At 41.3% G+C, this 27,789-nt stretch overlaps 2 protein-coding genes across 5 annotated transcripts in view; both read left to right on the top strand.

Annotated features, from left to right (window-relative positions):
* Positions 1-1,788: 1,788 nt before the first annotated feature.
* Positions 1,789-26,648, top strand: wipf1b (WAS/WASL interacting protein family, member 1b). Its single transcript, XM_053638638.1, has 8 exons — positions 1,789-2,242; positions 19,271-19,389; positions 19,659-19,788; positions 20,095-20,247; positions 22,717-23,439; positions 23,531-23,734; positions 23,822-23,935; positions 24,365-26,648. Exons 2-8 carry the CDS (start codon positions 19,339-19,341, stop codon positions 24,415-24,417), a joined length of 1,428 nt encoding a protein of 475 aa, XP_053494613.1. The 5' UTR covers positions 1,789-2,242; positions 19,271-19,338; the 3' UTR covers positions 24,418-26,648.
* A 91-nt stretch (positions 26,649-26,739) lies between these two features.
* gpr155b (G protein-coupled receptor 155b) overlaps positions 26,740-27,789 on the top strand; it is a 14,414-nt gene continuing 13,364 nt past the window's right edge. For all 4 annotated transcript variants that reach the window (XM_053638631.1, XM_053638629.1, XM_053638630.1 and 1 more), the window contains exon 1: positions 26,740-27,789. This exon is cut by the window's right edge and continues 353 nt beyond it. The gene's annotated coding sequence lies outside the window, so the exon portion shown is untranslated.

Genomic DNA, 27,789 nt, shown 5'->3' with positions numbered 1-27,789 from the left:
GATAGGTAGAACTAACTGAAGCTTTATTTTAAAGAATAAGCAGGCAGCCAGACAGCAATCCAATCTATTCCAATCTACCTCACAGCTCCAGGGTCCTCGGTCTGATCATGAGCTCAGATTACTGTCTGTGTGGAGTTTTGCATGTTCTTTCTATGCTTCTGTAGGGTTCCTATGGGTTCTCCAGTTTTCTCCCACCTCCCAAAATAAAGTTATGAGGTTCACTTGTGAGTCTAAATTGCCCTTGTTTGAAAATGGTCTTTGAACATCTCACACCCAGTGCTCCTGGATTCATTCCGATTGTGGACTGTGATTCTGTCATATGATGATTCCGAAAACCCGGACCTGAATACACCAGAGTTGTTGAAGCCCTGATAAATTTCTAATTTATCAGCTATATGGTGTCAAACACACACAATATGGCCAAAAATATGTGGACACCTGACCACACATCTTTGTGGTTCTTCTCCAAACTGTTGACACGAAGTTGGAAGCACACAATTGTATAGAATGTCTTTGTATCCTGTAGCTTTACAATTTCTCTGTGTAAGTCCATTAGGGTGAAAAATAGAGCAATGAACTCAGGGCCATAACTTACTAAGCGATACGGAAAATGGATAGATGGATGTTGATGATTTATTGTTCAGTAAACTGAAGCTCTTGGACCAGACCACTTGAAGTAAGTATAAGGTGTAAGTGTAAAATGAGTTTGACACCCTTGAGGTGGAGTATTAGCCAAGCACAAAAAGAGAGTAAGGTGTACTATTTGAATGTTTTTTTTTTCCACTACAGGGTGTCCCATAAGTCTCCATACATAGGGTAGTGTGTTTGCCAGCACCATGCCAGCACCTTCGTCAGTGGATGTTAATAAGTTTGGCAGCAAGTGTTAACAAGTTTGTACTAATAGAAGTGTTAGATTTAAAGGAATCTCAGATTATGTCTTTCAGTCCTCCATCAGCCTTACAGCCTTTTATCTCTTTTAACTCTTAGTTCTGTGCTATGAGCGAGAAAGTGTGATTTACCACAGAGCGTTCAGGCCTGGGGATTCTAAATGAACACTCTGACACATTGCTGTTCATAGAAACATCCAGTTTATTTCGTCTAGAACAGGAGTATTTATACACATAGATAACAGCATTGCGTAGTAGACGGGTTTCTACTTGTGCAGGTGCTAGACAGATTTAGACAAAACACACAGCACACTATGAAAATAAGTCTTTTCAAGATATAGAAAATACATGTGTCAGTTATAATAAAGGATGGCAGTTGATCAGCTTATTCAGAAGAGGTAATTAAGTGAATACATTCATCATAGGTATTTGATAGCACAGGGACACACAAACGGAAACTATAACCCAATATTCCCTGTATCCAAGGTGTCTTAATAGCAGTTCATAATGTAGGAGAGTACATGATATAAGAGAATTCCCTTCAAGAAATGTTAATAAGTTTGTGATGTGCTCGCCATGTTTCCTGTTAAAGTCCATTGCAACCTTGTGACAGCTTCCCAATCCAGCCATTAGAATGATTTTTTTCAATATGCTATTGATTTGTCAGAGCCATTCTTAAAGGATATCTGAAAAAATATTTTGGAAGACATTTTGCTAAAATGTTTTATTTTTTGCTAAAAAAGTGTTCCTCTGTATGGAGACTTTTGGGACCGCATGTATTTCTATTTACTTCACTTAATTCGTGCAAAATTCAGTGGCATGACTTTATCATATATTGTATATCTATATTGTATTATAAGTTTCATTCCCCCCCCCGACAGATGTTGCAGCTCCACATCTGGAATCCTAGAGGCTAAGATTAAAGACGCAATCGGTTTTCGTCGGCGAACAAAAAAAAAACCCTCGGAAAACTGAACACGTCAGTAGCTCTGGATAAACACACACACACACACAGGCACAGACACAGCTTCCGCTTTATTCTCAGGCTTATTGCCTATCCTCCAAACTTGGTGTTGTTCTTCTGGGTTTGAGTAAAGCGTTGGGGCGGAAACTGAGTGTGTTGGCGTGCACGCGCGTCTGGATGTGCGCGTGAGTGTTGTTTTTTTTTTTTTTTTTTTTTTTTTTTTTGCGGGAAGGAGTGGCTCCCGCAACCGTCTCAGTTCTTCATACAGATGTCAAACGAGCCTCAAATGGACTGTACCACGTTTTTGTGAGGATTTTTTTTTGGTCGAAGAAGGGATAAAGAAAAACCGGGCGGAATTAAAACAAAACAAAACAAAACAAAACAAAAATTGGTGAGTGCAACAAAAAAATATTTTCCAACGCAACTTTTTAATAGTCTGGACAGGATGCAAGGATGCTGTGGTGTTAATAAGACATTACGAAGATAATCCTGACATTTTGAGATGCTAGGTTGTTATTTCATTTCACAAAGAACCCCCTCCGCGCGCGCCCGGAAAAAAACCCGGAGTATTGCCAACTTTAACATGGGGAAGCGATTCCCTCTGTTCACTTCCTGCGCCGCGTGCTGTAGCACATATTCCGCGTCTTTTCTCTCAACCCAGAAAGCTTCATGTAACCCTGCTTAATCTGCAACCAAGTCCAAGCCCAGGGCTGGTTTTTAGTGCTCTTGTGACTTTACAATAATCTCATTATACTGGAAGCAAAGAGACATTGTTTTCACAGCCGCTAGTAGCCTTGGCTGAGGTCCCTCTGTTTTTCCGCGCATGCGCACTTTAATCGAAGCCTCACTTGACTAACTCACTTGTTTTTGCCTGTTGGATTGATTTCCAGTGATTTAACATTTAAAGAACATATTTTTAAATGTGTTTAGTCGTGGGTGTTAGGGTTATGTGGCTGTGTCTGAACAAAGTAGTAGTGTGTTAGAGAGAGAGAGAGAGAGAGAGAGAGAAAAGAGGCATAGAGAGGGAGAAGGAGATGCAGAAAGAGAGAGGGAAACAGAAAGAAAGATACAGTCAAAGACAGACATTGGAGAGAGTGTGATACAGTCAAAGAAAGAGAGATGATGAGAGAGAGAGAGAGAGAGAGAGAGAGAGACACACACAAAAAGAGGGATAGAGTGAGACTGAAAGAGAGATACAGTTAAAGGCACTGTGAGCCTGTCAGTGATGGAGAGACAGTCAAAGAAAGAGAGATGCAGAGAGAGAGACACACAGAGAAAGATAGATTCAGTCAAAGAGAGACAGTCAATGACCGAGACAGTGAAGTAAAGAGAGACACAGCAAGAGAGAGGCACAAAAAGTGATAGAGAGAGACAGATAGAGAATCAGACTGAGACTGCCAATGCAGAGACACATTCAAAGGAAGAGGGACACAGAGAGAGAGAGAGACAGAAAGAGAGATATAGTCAAAGACAGATAGAGAGGTGAGAGAGTCAATGACACAGACACAGTCAAAGAAAGCGAGAGACAGAGAAAGAGGGCTAGAGAGAGATACATACCAAGGGGGGGGGGGGGGGGGGGGCGCGAGACAGAGCGAGAGAGAGAGAAGTGAGAGTGGCAGTCAATGATAGAGACACAGTCCAAGAAACAGAGATGCAGAGAGAGAGAGACAGATAGAAAGACCGATGCAGTCAAAGACAGACAGCAGAGAGAGAGAGAGAGACAGTCAGACACAGTTAAAGAAAGACACAAAGAGAGAGAAAGACAAAATGAGGGCTAGAGAGAAACAGAAAGAGAGATACACATTGAAAGAGAGAGAGGAAGACAATCAAAGACCGCGTGATACAAGAGAGTTAGACACAAACAGATAAATGAACAGAGACACACACAAAGAGAGAGAGAGACAGATTTTTTGGTCGTCTCTCTTGCACAGAAATGTGGCTACGCATTGTACAGTGCTAACTTGGACTCGTATTACAATACCTGCTTTATTTACCCAAAGGACAGTTAAAATAAACACCTGGGGCATTTACTGATACATTCTATCATGCTGCAGCCGAGTCTGAGGTTTGATGGCTGTTAATCAGTCTCATACGCTGACCAGCTGTGAACTTGGTGGCTGTGAGTATGTGAAACTGTCACACACATGAGGTCAGCTGGTGTTTGGGGTGTGAGTGAGTGTGTGAGAGAGAGAGTGTGAATGTGTGTGAGTATATGTTAAAACTGCTCTTGATGTGATGAGCGCCATTTGCGGAACTTGTGGGTCTGTGAGCAATAAACATCTATGTAATCGCACATAAAAAATACCCCCTTCCTTTTCTTCCGCTGATTAATTTGATGACCGAGGCAAATCTATGGATATTGTGGATCTTGTGTAAGTCATGAGAGCTAACTGTCACAAATTCTAATAATTGAACTAGATACAATGGTATGGATGCATCAATGCTCTTGGTATCTGGTATCAGTCTGATACTGTACTTAGTTACTTGTAAAAATACTCTGATACCAGCATCCAGTACCACGTGATGTACGCTGTGTGTACTTTGTCGCTCTAATGAACAGACAGCATGAAATAACAGTGACTTGGATGCATTTCATGATTACTGATGGCAATCAAAGCAAAGCAGACTTCAAACTGTGCTTTGTAAAAATATTAAGAAATAGAAATTAAGAGCCTCTTAATACAATACAAGTAACCTGAAAAAAAAAATCTAAAACTTATCTTGCTAACAGCAAACACTGGCCAGGTAAGAAAAAGAAATGTCTACAGACAACACTAGGTGAGTGAAATACCAGATCTTAGAGAGTATGTTGTTCCTGGCAACGAGGGATTTTGACTTTTTCTGAAGTGACAAAACACCGCTCTTATCTTGAGTCGAGGTTCCTAATGTACCTAAAACAAGCCTTTGCATGTGTGCGCGTTTCATGCTTGCTATAAGCATGCACATGGTGAAACAATATAAATTGTTCCATGACATCCCTGATTGCTTGAACTCGCTAGGTTACTCATTTTGGTATACATAGTGGCGAATGAAAAATAAAGATCTACTTTTATTTGGTCTGAAAAAAAAAATTGGTATCAATGTATTATGTATCAATTGTCAGTAGGGATGCTAACTTTTGATCACTCTAGTAAAAAAAACTGCTGAGTTATTCAAGCCTGAGGGGCGGTAATATCTTTGGTGAATGTTGTAATTAGTATTACATGAAAATAACAGGAAGTTAGTGTTGTAGATGATTTGTACAATAAAGGTCTGCTTAATTTTTCACCCACAAATCAAGGGGAAGGAAGGGGGTGGGGTGGGGGATGTGCAAACCTGTGCAGCCAACTGTGGTTATTTTTTGAGAAGTCAAGCTATGATCGTTCGATCTTTAGCCCTTTGGTGCATTTGAGTAACACTGCAACATTTTCAGCAGCAATCATTAATTCCTGGAAATACTGTATATAAGCATATGATGTCGATCGCAAGGTGTAAAAAGAGTCGGCATTACTCAAGCACACCATCTGATTCGGCACCTCAGAGGAACCTCAGCGTAACCGTTTTGTAGAGGAAGTGGAAAGAAATGCGAACGAAAGAAGAGTCATTTGTTCCTGTTTCCTGGCTGGTGTGTGCTGACAATGCGTTACCTGGTGTTACTTCATTACTTCACATGTGGTGTGTTACACAAACCCCCAGCAATTTCTGTCAATTTAAATGATGTATGTGTCAGAGATTGATGTGTGTGTGTGTGTGTGTGTGTGTGTGTGTGTTGGTGGGAGAGGTTGCGAGGTTAGGTTTACATCATGCTCTGTGGGTGGCAATGCTTCTGTTATTATCAGACACCTAGTAATATGCTGAAGTTTGTTTGACTGGGGGGACTAGGGTTATCGGGCTCTTCTGTAGACTGATTGTGTGTGTGTGTCTGTGTGTGTGTGAGTGATAGAGCGAGAGTGATGGAAAGAGATTGTGGGGGGGAGAGAGTGAGGGAAAGAGATGGAGAGAGAGGGCGAGAGAGAGGGAAAGAGAGGACGAGAGAGAGGGAAAGAGAGGACGAGAGAGAGGGAAAGAGAGGGCGAGAGAGAGGGAAAGAGATGGAAAGAGAGGGCGAGAGAGGGCGAGAGAGAGGGCGAGAGAAAGAGCGAGAGAGAGGGAAAGAGAGGGCGAGAGAGAGAGAGAGAGAGAGGGAAAGAGATGGAGAGAGAGCGAGAGGGAAAGAGATGGGGGGAGAGAGAGAGGGAAAGATGGGGGAGGGAGAGAGAGGGAAAGAGATGGAGAGAGTGGGAAAGTGACGGATAGAGAGAGAGAGCGAGAGTGAGGGAAAGAGATGGGGAGAGCGAGAGAGAGGGAAAGAGATGGGGGAGGGAGAGAGAGAGGGAAAGAGATGGAGAGAGAGCAAGATGGAGAGAGAGAGAGTGAGCGAGATGGAAAGAGATGGAGAGAGAGCGAGAGAGATGGAGAGAGAGAGAGATGGAAAGAGATGGAGAGAGAGTGAGAGAGAGGGAAAGAGATGGAGAGAGAGCGAGAGAGAGGGAAAGAGATGGAGAGAGAGCGACAGAGAGGGAAAGAGATGGAGAGAGAACGAGAGAGAGGGAAAGAGATGGGGAGAGGGAGAGAGAGAGAGAGGGAAAGAGATGGAGAGAGAGAGTGCGAGAGAGAGGGAAAGAGATGGGGAGAGAGAGCGAGAGGGAAAGAGATGGGGGGAGAGAGAGAGGGAAAGATGGGGGAGGGAGAGAGAGAGGGAAAGAGATGGAGAGAGTGGGAAAGTGACGGATAGAGAGAGAGAGCGAGAGAGAGGGAAAGAGATGGGGGAGGGAGAGAGAGAGGGAAAGAGATGGAGAGAGAGCAAGATGGAGAGAGAGAGAGTGAGCGAGATGGAAAGAGATGGAGAGAGAGCGAGAGAGATGGAGAGAGAGAGAGAGATGGAAAGAGATGGAGAGAAAAAGCGAGAGAGATGGAAAAAGAGAGAGAGAGATGGAAAGATAGAGAGATATGGAGAGGGAGAGCGAGAGGAAGAGAGAGGGAAAGAGAGAGATAAATGGAAAGAGAGAGATGGAGAGAGATTGAGAGAGATAGAAAGAGAGAGATAGAGAGAGATGGAAAGAGAGAGAGAGAGAGAGATGTGAGGGAGAGAGAGATGTAAAGGGAGAAAGGGAGATAGAGAGAGCGATGGAAAGGGAGATGGGGGAGAGAGAGAGAGATACAGAGAGAGATGGGAGGGAGAGAGAGAGACGGAAAGAGAGACAGGGAGAAAGGGAAAGGGAGAGAGAGATGGAGAGAGTGAGAGAGAGAGAGATGGAAAGGGAGAGAGAAATGGAAAGAGACATACAGAGAGAGATGGGAGGGAGAGAGAGATGTAAAGAGAGAAAGGGAGATAGAGAGAGTGATGGAAAGGGAGATGGGGAGAGAGAGAGAGATACAGAGAGAGATGGAAAGAGAGAGACGGAGAGAGGGAAAGAGGGGAAAAGAGAGATGCAGACTGAGATGGGAGGGAGAGAGATGGGAGGGAGAGAGATGGAAAGGGAGAGATGGAGAGAGATTGAGAGAGAGAGATGGAAAGAGAGAGAGTGATGGAAAGGGAGATGGAGAGAGAGAGAGAGATATAGAGAGAGATGGAAAGAGAGAGACGGAGAGAGGGAAAGAGGGGAAAAGAGAGATGCAGAGAGAGACGGGAGGGAGAGAGATGGAAAGGGAGAGATGGAGAGAGATTGAGAGAGAGAGATGGAAAGAGAGAGAGAGATGGTGAGAGAGGGAAAGAGAGAGGTGAAAAGGGAGAGATAGAGATGGAGAGAGAGATTGTTAAAATGAGACAAAGAGAGAGAGATGGAGAGAGAGATGCAGAGAGATGGGAGGGATAGAGAGATGGAAAGAAAGATGGAGAGAGATAGGGAAAGAGATGGAGAGAGAGATGGAGAGGGAGACAGAGAGAGGAAAAGAGGGAGCGAGAGATGGGAGGGAGAGAGCGATGGAAAGAGAGACAGAAAGCAGGAGAGAGAGAGAGATGGAGAGTGAGATGGAAAGAGAGTGAAAGAGGGGGAGAGAGAGATGCAGAGAGAGATGGGAGGGAGAGAGAGAGTGAAAGAGATGGTGAGAGAGAGGGAAAGAGAGAGCTAGAAAGAGAGAGATGGAAAGAGAGAGACCGAGACAAACCTAGATAGATGGTGGGACAGAAAGACAAAGAGAGAGATGGACACAAAGAAAGGGGGACAGCTGACACAGAGAGAGACACAGACATTGAGAGAGATACAGAGAAAGACAATCAGAGAGCGAGAGAGAGAGACAAAGAGACAAACCTAGAGAGACAGTGTGACAGAAAGGCACAAGGAGAGAGACAAACAGAAAGAAAGGGAGACAGAGGGAAGAGATGACACACACACAGATAGATGACAGAGACACAGACAACGAGAGACAGAAACATTGAGAGAGATCCAGAGAAAAACAATCAGAGAGCGACAGGGAGAGAGAGGCATTGAGAGAGACAGAGACACTCAGAAAGAGAGGGGAGACAAGATGCAGATTGAAAGAGAGACCGTGCAATGGAAAGACAAAGAGAGAGCGAGACACACAGAGAAAGAATAGAAGTCGGAGATACAGAAATAACATGGTGACACAGACATCGAGAGGCAGAGACATTGAGAGAGATACAGAGAAAGACAATCAGAGAGGGAGGAAAAGTGGGAGAGAGAGACACCCTCAGAGAGAGACACTCAAACAAAGTGAAAGAGTGGGAGACAAGACACTGGTAGAAAGCGAGACAGTGTGATGGAAATACACAGGGTAGAGACACACACAGAAAGAAAGGAAGAGAGAGGCAGGAGAGACAGCCATTGAGAGAAAGAAAGAAAGACAATCAGAGAGAGACAGGGAGAGACACACTCAGAGAAACAAAGAGAGGGAGACAAGATACAGATCGAAAGAGAGAGGTAGAGAGAGACACACACAGAATGAGACACAGAGAGGGAGAGACGCACACAGAGAAAGAGACACAGAGAGGGAGACAGACACACACACACAGAAAGACACACACACACAGGTGGATTAAGAAGGATTGATGGTGATGCCACAGAGACAGCATAATTTGGAGACAGAGTTCTCAAAAAGAATTTCCTATATTTTCTTTGGAAATGTTAATCATTTTGTAGCTATGTGACCTCCACACCATGTGCCAGTGTCTAACCCGAGTTCAGTTTTCTTATACACGCAGTGTTTATATCCGTGTGTGTTCCTCTGATAGGCCTTTTCTCTCTCTCATGGTACTAAGCTTAACTGTAACATGAACCCAAATATCACAATGATGAAGCGCCACTTATTGTTTAATAAGATTCCCAGAAACCAGCAGGGTTCATGTTCCGAGCTCGCGCTGTAAGCTAAAGCGTTACACCCCCCAGATAATGTGCTCTCTGTGAGCGCAGATCACGCCTTCGATCGATAGTGGTATGAGCAGAATGAGGGATGGGATGAGCGGGATGAGGGATGAGATGAGGGATGGTATGAGCAGGATGAGGGATGGGATGAGCGGGATGAGAGATGGTATGAGTGGGATGAGGGATGAGATGAGCGGGATGAGGGATGGGATGAGGGATGGGATGAGCGGGATGAGAGATGGTATGAGGGATGGGATGAGCGGGATGAGGGATGGGATGAGCGGGATGAGGGATGAGGGATGAGATGAGCGGGATGAGGGATGAGGGATGAGATGAGAGGGATGAGGGATGAGATGAGCGGGATGAGCGGGATGAGGGATGGGATGAGCGGGATGAGGGATGGGATGAGCGGGATGAGGGATGGGATGTGGGATGAGATGAGGGATGGGATGAGCGGGATGAGGGATGGGATGAGGGATGAGGGATGGGTTGAGCAGGATGAGATGAGCGGGATGAGGGATGGGATGAGCGGGATGAGGGATGGGATGTGGGATGAGATGAGGGATGGGATGAGTGGGATGAGGGATGGGATGAGCGGGATGAGGGATGGGATGTGGGATGGGATGAGCGGGATGAGGGATGAGATGAGCGGGATGAGGGATGGGATGAGCAGGATGAGGGATGGGATATGAGGGATGAGATGAGCGGGATGAGGGATGGGATGAGGGGGGTGAGGGGGATGAGGGATGGGATGAGCGGGATGAGGGATGAGATGAGCGGGATGAGGGATGGGATGTGGGATGAGATGAGGGATGGGATGAGCGGGATGAGGGATGAGATGAGCGGGATGAGGGATGGGATGTGGGATGTGGGATGAGATGAGGGATGGGATGAGCGAGATGAGGGATGGGATGAGCGGGATGAGGGATGAGATGAGCGGGATGAGGGATGAGATGAGCGGGATGAGGGATGAGATGAGGGATGGGATGAGCAGGATGAGGGATGGGATATGAGGGATGAGATGAGCGGGATGAGGGATGGGATGAGGGGGTGAGGGGGATGAGGGATGGGATGAGCGGGATGAGGGATGAGATGAGCGGGATGAGGGATGAGATGAGCGGGATGAGGGATGAGATGAGGGATGGGATATGAGGGGGATGAGGGATGGGATGAGCGGGATGAGGGATGAGATGAGCGGGATGAGGGTTGGGATGAGGGACGGGATGAGCGGGATGAGGGACGGGATGAGAGATGGGATGAGGGATGGTATGAGTGGAAGAGCTGGGCTGTGAATGTGAAAAGAGAAGATAGATGAGGAATTTACAGTTTCGAGTGGAGTTTAGGCTCCCAAATCTGTTGTTTCACAGCGCCACTGTGTGTAAATGAGGAACTCTCTTCATGGTGGGCAGACATGGTACATATGATTTTACAGCACTGTACTCATGACGGTTGGTTAATACTCACAACCTTTCTAGCTCATATCTGTCATATGATTCTTTTGAACAATTGAGTTTTGCGAGGTACACACATACTTCGAGAAATATTGTGCAAGCTCTGATGGCTTTTCCTGGTTTCACAATGCATCATATTTATGCTTAAGTGAGAACCTCAATTTAAAGTATGTTTCCTAACTGTAGACACTCCCACGAGTTAACGGTGGCATGATGTGCGAATCCCTAGCTTATCCGCTAAACTTTACATCCTTGCAAAACATAGTTTAAATATAGTTGCGACACCTAAGAGTGTCATCTGTCTTCCTTTCTTTCTGTGTCTCTGCCCTGTCTTTCCATCACACTGTCTCACTTTGACACATGAGTGTCTCTCTCCCTCCTGCTTTTCTCCCTCTCTGATTGTCTTTCTCTGGATCTCTCTCAATGTCTCTGTCTCTCGATGTCTGTGTCTCTGTGCCATCTCTGTCTTCCATTCTTTCTCTGTGTGTGTCTCTCTCTCTCTTTCCATCACACTGTCTCTCTTTCTGCCTGCATCTTGTCTCCATCTCTTTGAGTGTCTCTGTCTCTCCCTCTTTGTCTTTCTCTTAGCACGTCTCTCTCTGATTGTCTTTCTCTGGATCTCTCTCAATGTTTCTGTCTCTCATTGTCTCTGTCTCTCCCTGTGTCATCTGTCTGTGTGTGTGTGTGTCATCTCTTCTCTCTGTCTTGTTTCTGTCTCTCTCCTTGTGCCTTTCTGTCACACTGTCTCTCTAGGTTTGTTTCTTTGTCTTTCTCTCCGAGTGTCTCTCTCTCTCCCGGTCTCTCTCTGATTGTCTTTCTCTGTATCTCTCTCAGTGTCCGTCTCTCTCTGTGTCATCTGTCTCCCTTTCTTTCTGTTTGTCTCTCTCTTTGTCTTTCTGTCCCACCATCTATGTCTAGGTTTATCTCTGTGTCTCTATCTCTCTCTGATTGTCTTTCTCTGTATATCTCGCAGACTTTCTCTGAATGTCTAATTATAATCTCTAATTATTTGGGCTGAAACGTTAGAACAAAAATCCGTAAATATAAACAGTAGGTTGTGTCGTGTCTGTAATAATATAAAACAGCGAAAACCGTCAGGTTAAAATAATGAATAAAATAAAAATAACAACTATTCCTGTGTGAGATTCTTCACTGCTGTATACAAGTCTTAATGATTGAAGCTTCAGGTTTATTATGTTTGTTCACGCCATGGTACATGGAATCGCTTGATAACTTTGCTCCTTGTGCAGATCTTAACGTCTTAACATATACACTTTCTCTCTCTCTCTCTCACTGAGAGCAGAGAACTTCTGCCTGAAGTTCATCTACTGTAGCTCTGCTATAGCTGGATGTTTCCTCATATGATATTTTCTGTGGTTCTCCATTGCAAACTAAGTCAAAACAGCATAACTAAGTTTTAATCAAAGTTCCATATGTCTTATTTAAAAAAAACACCCAATAGAGAGGGAAGTAGTGTGTTCACAAGGTATGAATCATCACTACATCAGTAGTTTCATGCGCACTACTTACACCTCATATCTTTAATACAAAGTGATCGTCCATGGTTATAAACGCTTGTTATACGGTTTGTGGCTGCAGGGGAATTGAGTTGGGATGCAGGGTAGTGTGGGTTGTGGAAGAAGAAAAGTCCACGGGGTGGAGCTGGGTGTGATCTAACACCTCCTATAAGCCCAACCCCTAACCCACACAACACGGTACAACCCACAACAAAACATTAAACACACTTATTCAGCCTAAAACACACTCCATGCTCTGGACCTTTGGTTCAACTCTGCCCATCTCCGCTCTGAGAGGAGATGCAGGAAGAGGTTTGACTCCACCCCATGAACTTTTTGTACTGCAGCGAGATACAAAAAAGGATGAAAACCACTGGAGTAAGGAAACTGAAACCTGAGTAGGTGGATGGTAATAGACAGAAATGGGTTTTAAACCATACTTCGACAGTGATGTAACCATCTTTTCATACAACATGACTAACTGAGAATCTGTGACAACTCTATTCACTATACATGCTAACTACATAGGGTATGATGCCATAATGGTGTTACAGATTCCCTTTGTGCATGTAATTCCTGATAAAACAGCATTTGAAAATCATCAAAAATGAATTAACTGCTTACATATTTTTTTTTTTTATCCCCACACACCCTTTAGCCAACTCGCACAACTAGCTGCTATCCGCCCTCTTCCGCATACATGAGCTCCCAGACACACACGATTGGCCAGTATCTCTGTGATTGACAGTGAAAACAGAGTATTCCCCTCCCACCCAGAGAGCATGGCTATTTTCGCTCTATAGACTCCCAGCCGTGGATGGCATCGTCAGGATTTAAACCTCACGATCTCCTGAAGATAGGGAGAACACTTTTCACATTTCTGACTGGCCATTTGTAACATCGCCTACTACCAATCTACTCATGTCAGACTCATGATCTCACAGGTACAAGTGTTTTTCCACATAGCAGGGATTTTCCCAACACACACTACTGAAGAAGCTCTTTGATGAATCATCGTCATGATTGAAACTCAAACACAACTGCCAAGACCACAAGACTTTTATTATAAATGTAATTTCTATACATACCGTGCAGTTGTGTGCAAAAGTTTGTGTCTCTGTTTTGCAATTTACTGTATCTACAAATGAAAGAAGTCCAACAAAATGAAATGTGGGTGTTGTCAAGACTAAAATCCAAAACATAAATTGGATTGAAAAGAGAAGAAAGAAAGACTGGGGATATAAAGGATGTTCAGAAGGTTGGGGGGAAAAAAGGTTAAATAATTATGCATGGTAAATATAGTTTTTTGCAACATTTAATATTTTAACCTACGACTATGAAACAATTTCCTCCTGTGTAAAACAATGAAAACATTAACTGTTGCTCTAATTTCTTCATTTTCTCCAACAAGGGTATGCAAACTTTTGCACTCAGCTGTGTAACCACATTAACTGTCAATGCACTTATCGTAGCGGGGGGAAAACACTAATATTCTGCTGTAGCTGTATTCAGGAAACCGAAGACAGGTAGGAAAGCTCTGCTTATCATCTGAGAAATGCTCCATTAGGTAAATCAAATGTGTAGGTGAATTTAGCTTAATCATGCATTTAGCTTATCGTGTGATTGATTATGTGAGTACGTTCATGGAAAAACAACTATCTCAACAATCAGTGTGATTGATTTCATTTAAACGAACAATTCAAAAAGAACAAGACCGGCCGAGTGGGAGTGTGGAATGGAACAAGATGGTAAACGCTGATATTTTTTGCTGATTGTTAGGTGTGTGAGAAACCAAGAGTGAGGGAGCTGGGTGGAAATTTTGTGCGCGGGGTGTTAGCGGGGTCTTACTGGGGGACGTCGAACATCTAAAAGCAGTCAGTGGAGTGTGGCATGTTGGAGGAAAAAGCAGAAATGAGAGCAACGGTTTTACTGATGAACTTTTTCCCTCTGTACCACAAGCTAGTCCATTGTCTTTTACTTCTGTAGAAATATAGTTTTTTGGACTGTTTCTATTTGAATGTTCATATTTCATTATTCATAGACAGTTCATTCGTCTAAGTGTGTCAAATGCTAATTAAATGCATTAATACAGACTAGGCGTGGGCGATATGACAAAAATATATCATATGATACTTAAGGCATTTTTGCAATTACATAATATGTATCACTCTCAGTGTTTGGTGTAAAGCGTTACTGTCATTAAATTACTTTTCGCCTGAGAAAGGTAAAGTAAGGGATGACTCTTCATTTTGAAGTGATTTAATTAGTTACGGTACTTATGATGTACTTGCATTACATACTTTATAGACTTTCAGCAATTCTGTATAAAATCGTATTGAATATAAAATCGAAATTTATCATCCAAGATCAAATTTGTGTTCTGATTTAACAAGGCCTCTATAAATACGTTAGCTGTAGGATAGCGCACGTGTGAGAGTTCGCTCCAGGTCACTGCGAAGTCGCTCAAGTTCAAGGATGTCAGCAGAAATGAGTGGCTGTTTTGCTAAATGGAAATATTCCCATTACTTCATTGCATAGACAAGAACATCACAGTAATTTGTAAGTTATATCCTAGGGAAAAAGCACTATCGGCCTCTCTCTCTGAAGCACAAGTAACGACAGAAGCACATGAAGCACGGAGACTTTTGAGTGATCCGTGTACAGCGAAAGACGAAACTGCGGCAACCCCCGTTAAGCGGGCGAACCTTGATTTAACGATGGCAGTACAGAAAGTGTCTGAAGGTGGGCTTAAAAAACTGATTGCAGGGTATATAGTGGAACAGATACTACTGCTGCGAACTGTAGAATCTGTTGTCCACGTGGTCAAGGTTGATACGGATTTGAAGAAGTAATTCGTAATGCGTGATGCAGTTACTTTTCAGACAGAGTAATTAAGTCAGTCGTTTAAATACAATGTTGATAATGTAATTAGTAATTACTTGTTTGAAGTAACTTACCCAACACTGGTCACGCTATATAGGTTTGTTAAACTGCCACCTAAAATAGCAGTGTTGCTTTTAAAAAGAATTTAAAAAAAGTTGTTCCAACAGGCTTTTGGTTAATAGCTACAAAAATAAACTAATACTGAAACAATATAAATGTTAAATTCACTTTTTTATTTTATTTTATTTTTTACAACTTTAAAGAATCAAACCAGTACAAAGTCATAACATCGAGTTTATAATTAGTTTAAAAAGTTCTAATCAGATACGTGCAATATCTGATTAGAACGTGCAACATCTCAGAAAAGTGTGTTGTATCATCATTTATCACAATATCCAAAATGTACACCGATCAGCCATACCATTAAAACCACCTGCCTAATACTGTGTAGGTCCCCCTTGTGCCACCAAAACAGCTCTGACCCATCGAGACATGGACTCTCTGAATGTGTGCTGTGGTATCTGGCACCAAGACGTTAGCAGCAGGTCCTGTAAGTTGTGAGGTGGGGCCTCCATGGATCGGACTCATTTGTCCAGCACATCCCACAGATGCTTGATCAGATTGAGAGCTGGAGAATTTGGAGGCCAAGTCAACACCTTTGTCATGTTCCTCAAACCATTCCTGAACAATTTTTGCAGTGTGGCAGGGCGCATTATCCTGTTGAAAGAGGCCACCGGCAGTAAGGAATACCGTTGGCACGAAGGGGTGTACTTGGTCTGCAACGATGTTCTATCACAGCCACCATTAACTTGTTCAGCAGTTTGTGCAACAGTAGCTCTTGTGTGGAATCGGACCAGACGGGCTAGCCTTCACTCCCCACACGCATCAGTGAGCCTTGGGCGCCCATGACCCTGTCGCCGGTTCAGCGGTTGTCCTTCCTTGGACCACTTTTGGTAGCTACTAACCACTGCATACCAGGGACACCCCACAAGACCTGCCGTTTTGGAGATGCTCTGACCTAATCACCTAGCCATCACAATTTGGCCCTTGTCAAAATCACTTAAATCCTTACACTTGCCCATTTTTCCTGCTTCAAACACATCAACTTTGAGAACTGACTGTTCACTTATTGCATAATATATTGCGCCCCTTGACAGGTGCCATTGTAACCAGATAATCAATGTTATTCACTTCACCTATCAGTGGTTTTAATGTTATGGCCGATCGGTGTATATTTTTATTATATTTTCCACTGCTTATACACAGATTAAAGGAAATGAATGAGTTTGCGATTACTGTCTCTTTCTAGCAAAGTTTCTGATATATCGCATCATTTTTGAGACCTTGACAAAATGGTGATGTTCTGTCCTCACATCACACGTGAATGATATTATTCAATTCTTGGTTAGAGTCTTTCTTTTCTGTCGAATTGTGCCTTAGGGCTGGGTGGTATGATGATGCAATATCTATATTGTGATAAATTATTTCACAATACGGTTTTCTGAGACATCATGGTATACTTTTATTATGTTTTTTAATTATATTTTAAAATAATTACAACCTTACTGGAAGCAGTTGATGTCAAAAAATTTTGTTTTATATTCAAAAAGTTTTATATTAAATTAGTAAGAATTTTATATTTTACAATACAAAAATATATTTTTGTATTTTTGAAAATTATTTCCAGGGTTAAATATGTTTTTATCTAGTATTAAAATGTTTAATTTATATAAATACATTTTTATTTTTCAGATATAAATTTTTTTTTTTTTTTTTTTTTGCAGTCATTAAATAACGTGTCATTGAATATGTTTTTTTTTTTTTTAACTTCAATACTGTTTTGCTGGGAAATCTTTGCAAACCTACATATATCTCGATACATATGGTGTGTCGTAGAAACGGCTTTGAGAATCGTGATATAATGTTACATTGTAATATAATATATCGCTCGACTCTATCCTGCTTGAAGATGGAGCATGAGCTTATAGGTTTGCAAACATTTAAAAACGTCCTTATTGGTGGTTCTGCAGAAATGTCAGATTTGTGTGTATTTAGTGATTTATGAGGACCAAACAGGACCTCACAGTCACGCGGTCCTGTTTTCACGGCATTTATTTGAAAAGCTGAAAATAAAATAAGAATAAAAATAGATTTTGTTCTAGGTACTGAGATTAAGGTTAGGGTTTAGGTGTAGCATAGCAGTAATTAGCTGCAGTAATCTGTGTGTGTGTGTGTGTGTGTGTGTGTGTGTGTGTGTGTGTGTATGTATGTGCGTGCACGCGCGTATGTGTCTGTTTGGTTACGTCCTTGTCTTGGTCAGGTTTTAAAAGAACAAGCTTTAAAGGCTTACACACTACAGCCACCTGCTTTAGACATTAGGACATTTACATGTGTATAAAATATTGCGCTGTGTGTGTGTGCACGTGCGCATGCTTGTGTGGAACATTCTGTGTAGAAACGCAAGTGCTTACGACACTGGAATGAAAACAAGCTTCAGTCCAGACCTTTTAAAGGACACACTGTCTTTTACCCGAATCTCAGCAAACCTGCGGTTAATATTCTATAATCGATCTCACACACACACACACGTCCAAGCTGTTTAATGGATGTGGTTGAGGACACGTGTGTGTGTGTGTGTGTGTGTGTGTGTGTGTGTGTGTGTGTGTGTGTATGTTTGCGTGCGTGCACGCTCTGGTAGCATCCAGTTAGCAAGAGCATAATAGTGTATAAATAGTGTGTGTTAGTCAGCCACACTGTGTGTGTGTTTCTTCTGAGCTGCTGCTATTAATACTGAATCTCTGTGCCCACTTCCCATCATATTTGCAGCAGCGTGCAGAACTTTTGGCACACTCAGCGGATGTCCGCTCTCTGCAGTAAAAAAAAAGTGCTTGTCCAGAAAGACAGTGAGAAGAGAGGGGGATGGAGTGAGAACGAGGAAGAGAGAGAGCGACAGAGAGAAATGATGTGGCAGACTGGGAGGGAGATGTGGTAGCGATGAAAGGCCGAGTGTTTTACTGAGCTCGTAAAGAGTGCAAAGCAGTGTGTGTGTGTGTGTGTGTGTGTGTGTGTGTGTGTGTGTGTGTTTTGTGCCTCTAATGACTGAATTTTTCCACGCTACAATGTTGCAACCTGTCGTAAGGTATCGAAAGGGAAGCGAGAGCTATATATGTTTTTATTATTTCCTGTTTATGGCCTACAACGGATGTTAGCAATGACAGACCCAGCGAGAGAGATGGAGCGAGACGGAGAGAGATGTACAGAGACCAAGAAGGACAGGAAGACAAACACACACTCGCATACAGACATGGAGAGAGACACAGGCACGTAGCGAAAGAGACACACAGATGCACATAGAAAGAGAGACCGACACAAGGAGAGAGAGAGAGAGAGAGAAAGTCAAATACACACACACACAGAAGAAAGAGACGCAAATAAAGAAAGACACACATGGAGAAACAGACACTTAGAGAGACTCCGAGAGAAATAAAGACAGTGTGACACACACAGTGAGACGGATAAAGAGACACAGAGAGAGATAGCGAGAGACAGATATGTGCGCACAGAGGGACAGCTGGAGAAAGACAGATAGAGAAGGAGAGATATACAGAGTGACAGAAACGGATGTATTTATCATAATGTTGGCCTCCATTTGCATTTTATTTGTTAAAGGAGAGAGATGTGGTGGAGAAAAGGGAAGAGTGGTGCTCTGTAGATCCTGATTTTACTCCCATTGTTCCACTCCAGCATTCAGCTTCAGCACATCACCTTTACCACACATGAGCGTTTAGCAGTGCTGCATTCCCGCTCTGCTTTTCTGCGTTACCTGGACACACCTATCGGTCCAAATGTAAACTCGCCGTCTGGGATTTTTAAAAAGTGGATCTAGAGCTATATTTACAACAGCATTTTATAAATATATTGGAAAAACTGAGATCACTAGTTACTTCCTCCCTTTGCTTTGGTTTGACATTTTCCCTGCCCTGTCATAAGCTCCGTCCACCAGCCAGAACAGCGCTGATTAGGTGGATGTTGTATGAACTAAAGATGAGATAAGAGGAACGCTTTTTAATGTATTCATTTCGGTTGCAGTTGTCATTCTTTCTCAAAATGAAATACAGCCGTTATATCCTGAAGGAAGTATATGAATTGTGACGTTACCTGATTACATTGTTGGCCATGTAAACAGCAGATTGATGTTTATATTGTGTCTGTATTTTTTGGGGGTCAGGTTGCAGATGTTCGATTTCCTTTTTTCTCTCTGCTTGCTGTAAGAGGAGGAGACACTGAGGAGAGACGATGCCGGTTCCCCCACCGCCCCCTCCTCCCCCACCCCCGACCCTGGCTCTGGTAAACACACACACACACACAACTTAGCTTCTGAATGGCAGTACTAAATGGGGAAAAAAAAGTTCTATAAACAAAATAATAAAAATTCATGTTCAAAAGTTTACATCCCCCTTGCTCTTAATGTAGTGTGTTGCCTTCTTGAGTATGTCCATCTAGATCTGGTTTACATCAGATCCTCTACGCATCCATGAACCAGAAAAGTCATCATGCACCTCCATGATGACTTTAGAGTGCATAGAATACATCTGTGTGTTTGTGTCTGTAAACAGGCCAACACGGAGAAGCCCGCCCTGAACAGATCTGAGCAGCAGGGTAGAAACGCGCTACTGTCCGACATCAGCAAAGGAGCCAGACTCAAAAAAGCTGTTACCAATGACCGCAGTGCGCCTATACTCGAGAGTAAGAAGCCACACTGACACACACACACACATACATACAAACATAGACATACACATGCACACACTCTATTATAACAACTAATACAAGAACGGACACTTGCATGAATGATGTGCCACATGAAGAGATTAAAAACATGTAGTAGTTTACTCTTTAGTATATAATATAGTATATAATAGTACGACTCTTTTTGTCCAGTCGTTCAGCCATGTTGTATTACAATGCTCTAAATCCACTTATGCCCCATGAACACGTTATGATAGTGTGTGTTTTTGTGTTCATATGATGTGCTTTCATTTATTTTGACAGAGCCCAAAGGAGGAGGAGGAGGAGGTGGAGGAGGAGGAGGTGGAGGAGGAGGAGGAGGGGGTGGAGGAGGGGGTGGGTTTGGAGGTGGAGCTCCGGGAGGATTTGGAGGTTTGTTTCAAGATGGTATGCCAAGGCTGCGGTCCACTAGGGATGGTAAGGCTCACACCCACCCCACCTACAGACAGACAGACAGACAGACAGACAGGCAGGCAGGCGGGCAGGCAGACAGACAGACAGACAGACACACACACACACACACAGGCACGCACAGACACAGTAAGACACACTTCACAGCACTATTGTTATGCATAACATCATGCCATTCTTGCCAGATGAGCTGTCATGGGCTCTGAAATTGGTTACACAACATTTACATTTAAAGGCCCTGTATCCCTTTTTTGTATATCTTGATTTTACCTCCAAAATAATAAGTAATAATAAGTGTCTTTTCTTTTAATGGGGTTAATTTTCTGACCCTTTTCATAGCAGTGAGTATACTATAGCTTCATTACAGTATTATAAAATAGAGCTTTATTACAGTCTAATAGAGTAGAGCTTTATTGCAGTATAATAAAATAGAGCTTTATGACAGTGTAATGTACTAGAATAGAGCTGTATAACAGTATAATCGAGTAGAGTTTTATTGCAGTATAATAGAGTTTTATTACAGTATAATAGAGTAGAGTTTTATTACAGTATAATAGAGTAGATCTTTATTACACTATAATAGAGAAGATCTTTATTACAGTATAATAGTAGAGTAGTTCTTTATTACAGTGTAATAGTAGAGTAGTTCTTTATTACAGTGTAATAGAGTAGAATAGAGCTTTATTACAGTATAATAGAGAAGATCTTTATTACAGTATAATAGAGTAGAGTAGATCTTTATTACAGTATAATAGAGAAGATCTTTATTACAGTATAATAGAGTAGATCTTTATTACAGTATAATAGAGTAGCGTAGATCTTTATTACAGTGTAATAGAGTAGAATAGAGCTTTATTACAGTATAATAGAGATCTTTATTACAGTATAATAGAGTAGAGTAGATCTTTATTACAGTATAATAGAGTAGATCTTTATTACAGTATAATAGAGTAGCGTAGATCTTTATTACAGTATAATAGAGTAGCGTAGATCTTTATTACAGTATAATAGAGTAGATCTTTATTACAGTATAATAGAGTAGATCTTTATTACAGTATAATAGAGTAGCGTAGATCTTTATTACAGTATAATAGAGTAGCGTAGATCTTTATTACAGTATAATAGAGTAGATCTTTATTACAGTATAATAGAGTAGATCTTTATTACAGTATAATAGAGTAGCGTAGATCTTTATTACAGTATAATAGAGTAGAGTAGATCTTTATTACAGTATAATAGAGTAGATCTTTATTACAGTATAATAGAGTAGATCTTTATTACAGTATAATAGAGTAGATCTTTATTACAGTATAATAGAGTAGATCTTTATTACAGTATAATAGAGTAGCGTAGATCTTTATTACAGTATAATAGAGTAGAGTAGATCTTTATTACAGTATAATAGAGTAGATCTTTATTACAGTATAATAGAGTAGAGTAGATCTTTATTACAGTATAATAGAGTAGATCTTTATTACAGTATAATAGAGTAGCGTAGATCTTTATTACAGTATAATAGAGAAGATCTTTATTACAGTATAATAGAGTAGAGTAGATCTTTATTACAGTATAATAGAGAAGATCTTTATTACAGTATAATAGAGTAGAGTAGATCTTTATTACAGTATAATAGAGAAGATCTTTATTACAGTATAATAGAGTAGATCTTTATTACAGTATAATAGAGTAGCGTAGATCTTTATTACAGTGTAATAGAGTAGAATAGAGCTTTATTACAGTATAATAGAGATCTTTATTACAGTATAATAGAGTAGAGTAGATCTTTATTACAGTATAATAGAGTAGATCTTTATTACAGTATAATAGAGTAGCGTAGATCTTTATTACAGTATAATAGAGTAGCGTAGATCTTTATTACAGTATAATAGAGTAGATCTTTATTACAGTATAATAGAGTAGATCTTTATTACAGTATAATAGAGTAGCGTAGATCTTTATTACAGTATAATAGAGTAGAGTAGATCTTTATTACAGTATAATAGAGTAGATCTTTATTACAGTATAATAGAGTAGATCTTTATTACAGTATAATAGAGTAGATCTTTATTACAGTATAATAGAGTAGATCTTTATTACAGTATAATAGAGTAGCGTAGATCTTTATTACAGTATAATAGAGTAGAGTAGATCTTTATTACAGTATAATAGAGTAGATCTTTATTACAGTATAATAGAGTAGAGTAGATCTTTATTACAGTATAATAGAGTAGATCTTTATTACAGTATAATAGAGTAGCGTAGATCTTTATTACAGTATAATAGAGTAGCGTAGATCTTTATTACAGTGTAATAGAGTAGAATAGAGCTTTATTATAGTATAATAGAGTAGAGCTTTATTACAGTGTAATAGAGTAGAATAGAGCTTTATTACAGTATAGTAGAATAGAATCGAGAGTTATTAATAGCTATACAACTTGCTTTTTTCATTGTCTCTCTTTTTTTCATTATTTGTAGACTCTGGTGCTGTTCGACCCCCCATCCTTCCTCCTGGTGCTCGAAGTTCTGGTCCACGTCCATTTGTGGGTGGTACTAGCTCCACCCCACGTTTCTCCGGGCAACGTAATGGCCCTTCTGACTCTCCACGTCTTCGAATGACTCCTCCACGCTCTGAAACCCCTGGAGGGCTGCCTCCACCCGTTCCTAACACTCCACGGCCCAATCAGAGCAGTGTACAGAATCGAGGACCTCCCCCTCTGCCTGGCGGACCCCGCTCCACTCCCCCACCGAACCCTTCTGGAAGACAAATGGCACCCCCACCTGTTCCAGGCGGACGTCCCTCCTCCAGTCCTTCAGCCCCGCCTCCTGTGCCTCATTCCAGCCGCCCTCCTCTTCCCCCAGCTCCTAGTCGAGGAGAGGACCGCCCACCACCTGTTCCCCCTGGCAACCGCCCATCCATGGCCCTCCCACGTGATAGCCCGCCTCCTCCCCCTCCTCCTTCTGCCAACAGCAAGCCACCTCCACCTCCTTCCTCATCTCGTGGGCCAGCAAGCTCCGCTCCTCCGCTGCCACCAGGACGACCAAAGCCCAGTGACGAGAACACGCCACGTCTTCCTCAGCGGCACCTGTCTCTCACTCCTCATGGACCGTCCCCTCCCATGCCTGGGAGGTCAGGCCCGCTTCCTCCGCCTCCCTCTGAGAGACCGCCCCCTTTGGGCCGGAGTCCGTCTGGGCGAACCGGTAATGAATTTCTGCGTGGATTTTAGAACATCTTTTCTTTCCATGTGTTTTATATCTCTGAGACTGTTTTATTATCTCTGTGTGTGTTTAGGTCCCCTCCCACCTCCACCGCCTTCTGGACGACCAGGAAGCGTAAGTGTGAGACCATCTGCAGCCCCGCCCCCTCCAAGCAGAGTAGGGTCAGAGCCTCCTCGTGCCGGCAACAGACCGCCCCTTCCACCAGACCGACCCACTTCTGGAGGACCGCCCCCTCCTCCTCCTCCAATGGGCAATGGGTACCACAGTCAGGGTACAGGTATGATATGTGCTTCTGTGTCCATATCTGCTTTAATTACGATCTAGTTCGTGTTAATGTAATGTTGTTTGGGTGCGTTTTATACAGACGAGTGGGAAGCACGCTTCAGTTTCCGACCCGTGTCAGATTTCCCGCCCCCAGAGCCCTACATCCCCTGTCAGAAAACGTACCCCAGCAAATTGGGCAGGAGTGACGGCAGAGGTAAACGTTCGCGACTTTTTGTTATTGTTTTGTGATTTTGTAACATTTTGCTATGTTTATAATAAAGGTGTATAATGATGGTTTTCAGCTGTTAATGAAATAGACCCTTCAATAAGACACGTCACTCTGATGACATACATAAACATAAACACAAACATAGTGAGAGACTATAGTGATGTTTAATGGATGTGGTTGAGGACGTTGTTTAGATTAAAGTAGTATAGTTATGGTAAATGCATATAAAGTAAAAACAGTGCATTGCATTTACATGAATATGTATTAAAAATAGTACATACTTGTGTGCCAGTGAATTGCTTAGCTCATTCTCATAGCTGTTCTGTTTATACTCTGTTTATAATTCGTGGCATTTTTCCCCCATGCTGTCAGTGTTAACACTTCTCTGCTTTGCGCTTTGTGTGTGTGTTTTAGGTTCAGTGAAAAAGGAGCGAGGTGCTCCCCCGTTGCCGCCCATTCCCAGATGAAGGAAGTAGACTGGACGCTCAGGGACACCTTGCCTCTTCCTCTATATTTGTTGTTCATTATTTTTTCCCCCTCAAACATTTTTTTTTTTTGCATGTGAGGCACTTCCTTGCTGTTTGTTTGAACATACTATGCTATACGTTGTTTACGATGAAGTCACATTAATGTCGGCGCTCGGCAGTTTTATACAATTGTACACATGACCAAACGTTTGCCCATGAAACACCACGCAGTGCCTAACCTGTTCACATTGCTGGGCCAATGTTTGATATTCTTCATGTTTTTCTGTGGGTGGGAATGTACTCGTACTTGTAGTTTAACACACGCACAGCTATTACACCATGTAATGAATGAATGAATAATCTGAAAGGGCAAGAATGGGCTCCACAAAGCCTTTATATACCTAATCTCCTTCATTATTCTCCCTCTTATAGCATTTATTCTCTTCCTGCTCCCACTAAATGTATTCATCAGGATCAGTTTTGATTGGTGGAAACACTTGATGTGGTTGATGGAAGAAATGTTAATGTGTTGCCTTAGTGTGTGTGTGCGTGTGCGCGTGTGTAAAACCATTTGAAGTCTGCTTTCTGTATACACAAGGCTCCAGTGATCAACACAAGCTCTACAATGCTAAGTTCTCTTTTTCATTTATTTTCTACATACTTTATGTAACACTTAAAGGAATAATGCAGCATTTTTCCAAGATAATCTTTCTCTTGATCCATCATGTCCATAGAGTATGTGCGATTATCGCAGGTAAGAACGAACTTACTCGTTTTCTTGTACTGAGAAAATAAGGGAAATCCAGTTTCCTCACAAACGAAAACACGTTGGTCAGTAAACATTAAAATACATGATGATATAACAAAACTACAACCTTTGGACTATAATGAACGTGCTAGGATGAAGCAGATGTGGTAGAATATCTCCTATGGAGTTTTATCTCAGTTTTATCCATTATCCATACGAAGTCAAATTCTTTCCTCTAAAAAGTATTCTCTGAAGAAAAAAAAAATCTCTGAAAGTCTAAATGATGGATTTTGAGCTTAATTTACAAATCTTTTTGAATCTTGAAGAATTGATGAAAGCGTTCTGCAAAAAGTTAAACAACTCCTCTTAGACTTTTATTATTCATGACTTTGAGGTAAACAGTTAAAAAATAATAATAATTAAATAATGATGGTTTATGGTAATCGCACATATACTATCAGTGTGACCGTTAGAGACGAGGTTGAAAATTTCTGGAGTATTCCTTTAATCCTTGCTGCCATCTTTTTCCTTACTGAAGAGAAATCAGGTGTGCGCTTAGAGCCTTGTCTGATTCCAGAAACATGCAATACTCCGTGTGACTGAAGATTACTGGGAAGTGAGTTGATATCGTAATATGAAGGATGTGCCTTATCATGATCTTTATGTCTATGTGTAAAGGATATTTGTCTAGAAGAAACAAAGACGACCACAGAGTGCCTTTTTTTTGTGTTTATTTTTAAATGTCGATTCTATTTTTCCTCATGTTCATTTCTGTACATTCAGTATTATTACGACCGTTGTATAATTGACAAGATGTGTTTAGTGTTTAAAAAGTGCACTTTTTTTGTATGCACATATCCATAGACTATACACCCTATATAATAAGCAAAGTCGCTTTTGGGTGAACATGTCACGCCTTGCCATAATTTGACTGAATCTGATATAGGAAATAAATTTGTGTGCATTAGCTTGGTTTAGACAGGATAAAGTGTTACCTTGTATCGTCTAATAATCCTGACTATTGTCAGGCCCTACAGTCTCATCTGCCTTTTGTTGTTGTTGTTGTTTTTTTGTTTTTTTTTTTTAAATTTCAGTTAAACTTGTATATAAGCAAAAATGCACAAACTCTTGTCACAAGAAGTCACAAAGCGAAGACCAAAAAAAATCAAACCGAACCTCTGGATTGAAGTGTACAATTCTGAAAAGGTGAAGGTTTATGAAATATTTTAAGGCGGGTTTACAGTTTCTATCTGAGTATGTTTTGCACCCGTGCCTGTCAGCGATGCCTCGATGGTGTTACTGACCGAGGCACATGCAGTGGTACTTCAAGACTGTTTTCTTTTTTCCTCCACCATTGTTTTATTTGTACTCTTTGTTTTCTTGGTTTATTCCAGCTTCTCTGCTTGTGCCTTCGTTCTTTTTGTGTGGAACATGAAAACGTGTTTAAGAGGTTTTCTAAATAAATGTTGAAGTGAACCTTTTATGTTGTCTGTTCACAATATAAATGGATATACATAGTACATATACATAGTCGATGATATATTTATATACAATATATAATATGCAGTATTTTGTTATGTGATCAGCTTCCTTCCTTTCAATTTATAATACATTTAAGGGAGGCATGTGATGTTTCCATATGGAGTGAAGCTGTTGATGTGAAGATATTGAGATGTTTAATATTTGGGAGAAAATTCATATCATTGAGATGGTTCCCAACACCTTAAATAATATGCACAAAGAGTGATGGTTTGAAAAATCCTAAACTCCCAAAGAGTTGTCATTTGTGTCCCCTCATCTTAATAAATGTGCCAGTCCTGTCATGTAGGCATGCCACTCGTGTTTCAAATTCACCTGGAGTTTATGGGTTCTTTTCAATTAATAATCCCATTGAGATCCAGTGATTTTACAGGACAAAGCGTCCCAGCGTGTTCATCAAACAAGTCACACAGATTTTGGACAGATATCATGAAACGTGGAGGTGTCAGTTTGAACCTGAAGCAAAAAAGACACAACATATTTATGTTGTAAAATGGTCTAAAAGAATGTAAGTAATTTTTTTCCTGGTGACGCTTATGTATTGCACTTTTTGTTGAAATAAGAATCGCAGGAACAATCCACCACTGATTACTACAATTTGCAGATGATTCAATTAATCCGGGATGTAATCCAGCCAGCCTGGATGCTGTCTTATAAATCCCCACACAAATGTTTTATTTGGACTAAGAGAAGTATTCAGTTTATATTGTATACAATACTGCATTGGGTAAACAATTTTTTGCATGGTTATGGTTGTTGAATTTCTTAATCGATTTGGAAAAGCAATCACAATGCTATAAAGAATAAACAATGATTTGGTGTTACAATTGTTGATAGTTATTATATGCATAAATAATGTAAACTGGAATTTTCTGATACATTAAAAAATATATATATTCTATGGGTTGAAGAAAAATCGATGGCTCCAATAAATAGGCAAAATATTTTTGCACACATTTATTTAATGCAGCTCATATTTTAATTGTACTAAGGGGTGTTTTACGGATAACCTAGTATGTAGTATTATTTAGGCCTACAGTATATGAGTTACAATTGAAGCCAAAAGGATATTTGATATTTATATA

The sequence above is a fragment of the Ictalurus furcatus genome, chromosome 12, assembly GCF_023375685.1.
Source record: "Ictalurus furcatus strain D&B chromosome 12, Billie_1.0, whole genome shotgun sequence".
Lineage (NCBI taxonomy): Eukaryota > Metazoa > Chordata > Actinopteri > Siluriformes > Ictaluridae > Ictalurus > Ictalurus furcatus.
This window is presented reverse-complemented; position numbering and strand designations above follow the sequence as displayed.

What these genes read in the sequence shown, in the direction of transcription:
- wipf1b (XM_053638638.1), top strand. Translation starts at nt 19,339, where the DNA reads ATGCCGGTTCCCCCACCGCCCCCTCCTCCCCCACCCCCGACCCTGGCT. An exon ending in CACCCCCGACCCTGGCTCTG is followed by an intron (nt 19,390 to 19,658) that starts GTAAACACACAC and finishes GTCTGTAAACAG; the next exon opens with GCCAACACGGAGAAGCCCGC. An exon ending in CAGTGCGCCTATACTCGAGA is followed by an intron (nt 19,789 to 20,094) that starts GTAAGAAGCCAC and finishes TTATTTTGACAG; the next exon opens with AGCCCAAAGGAGGAGGAGGA.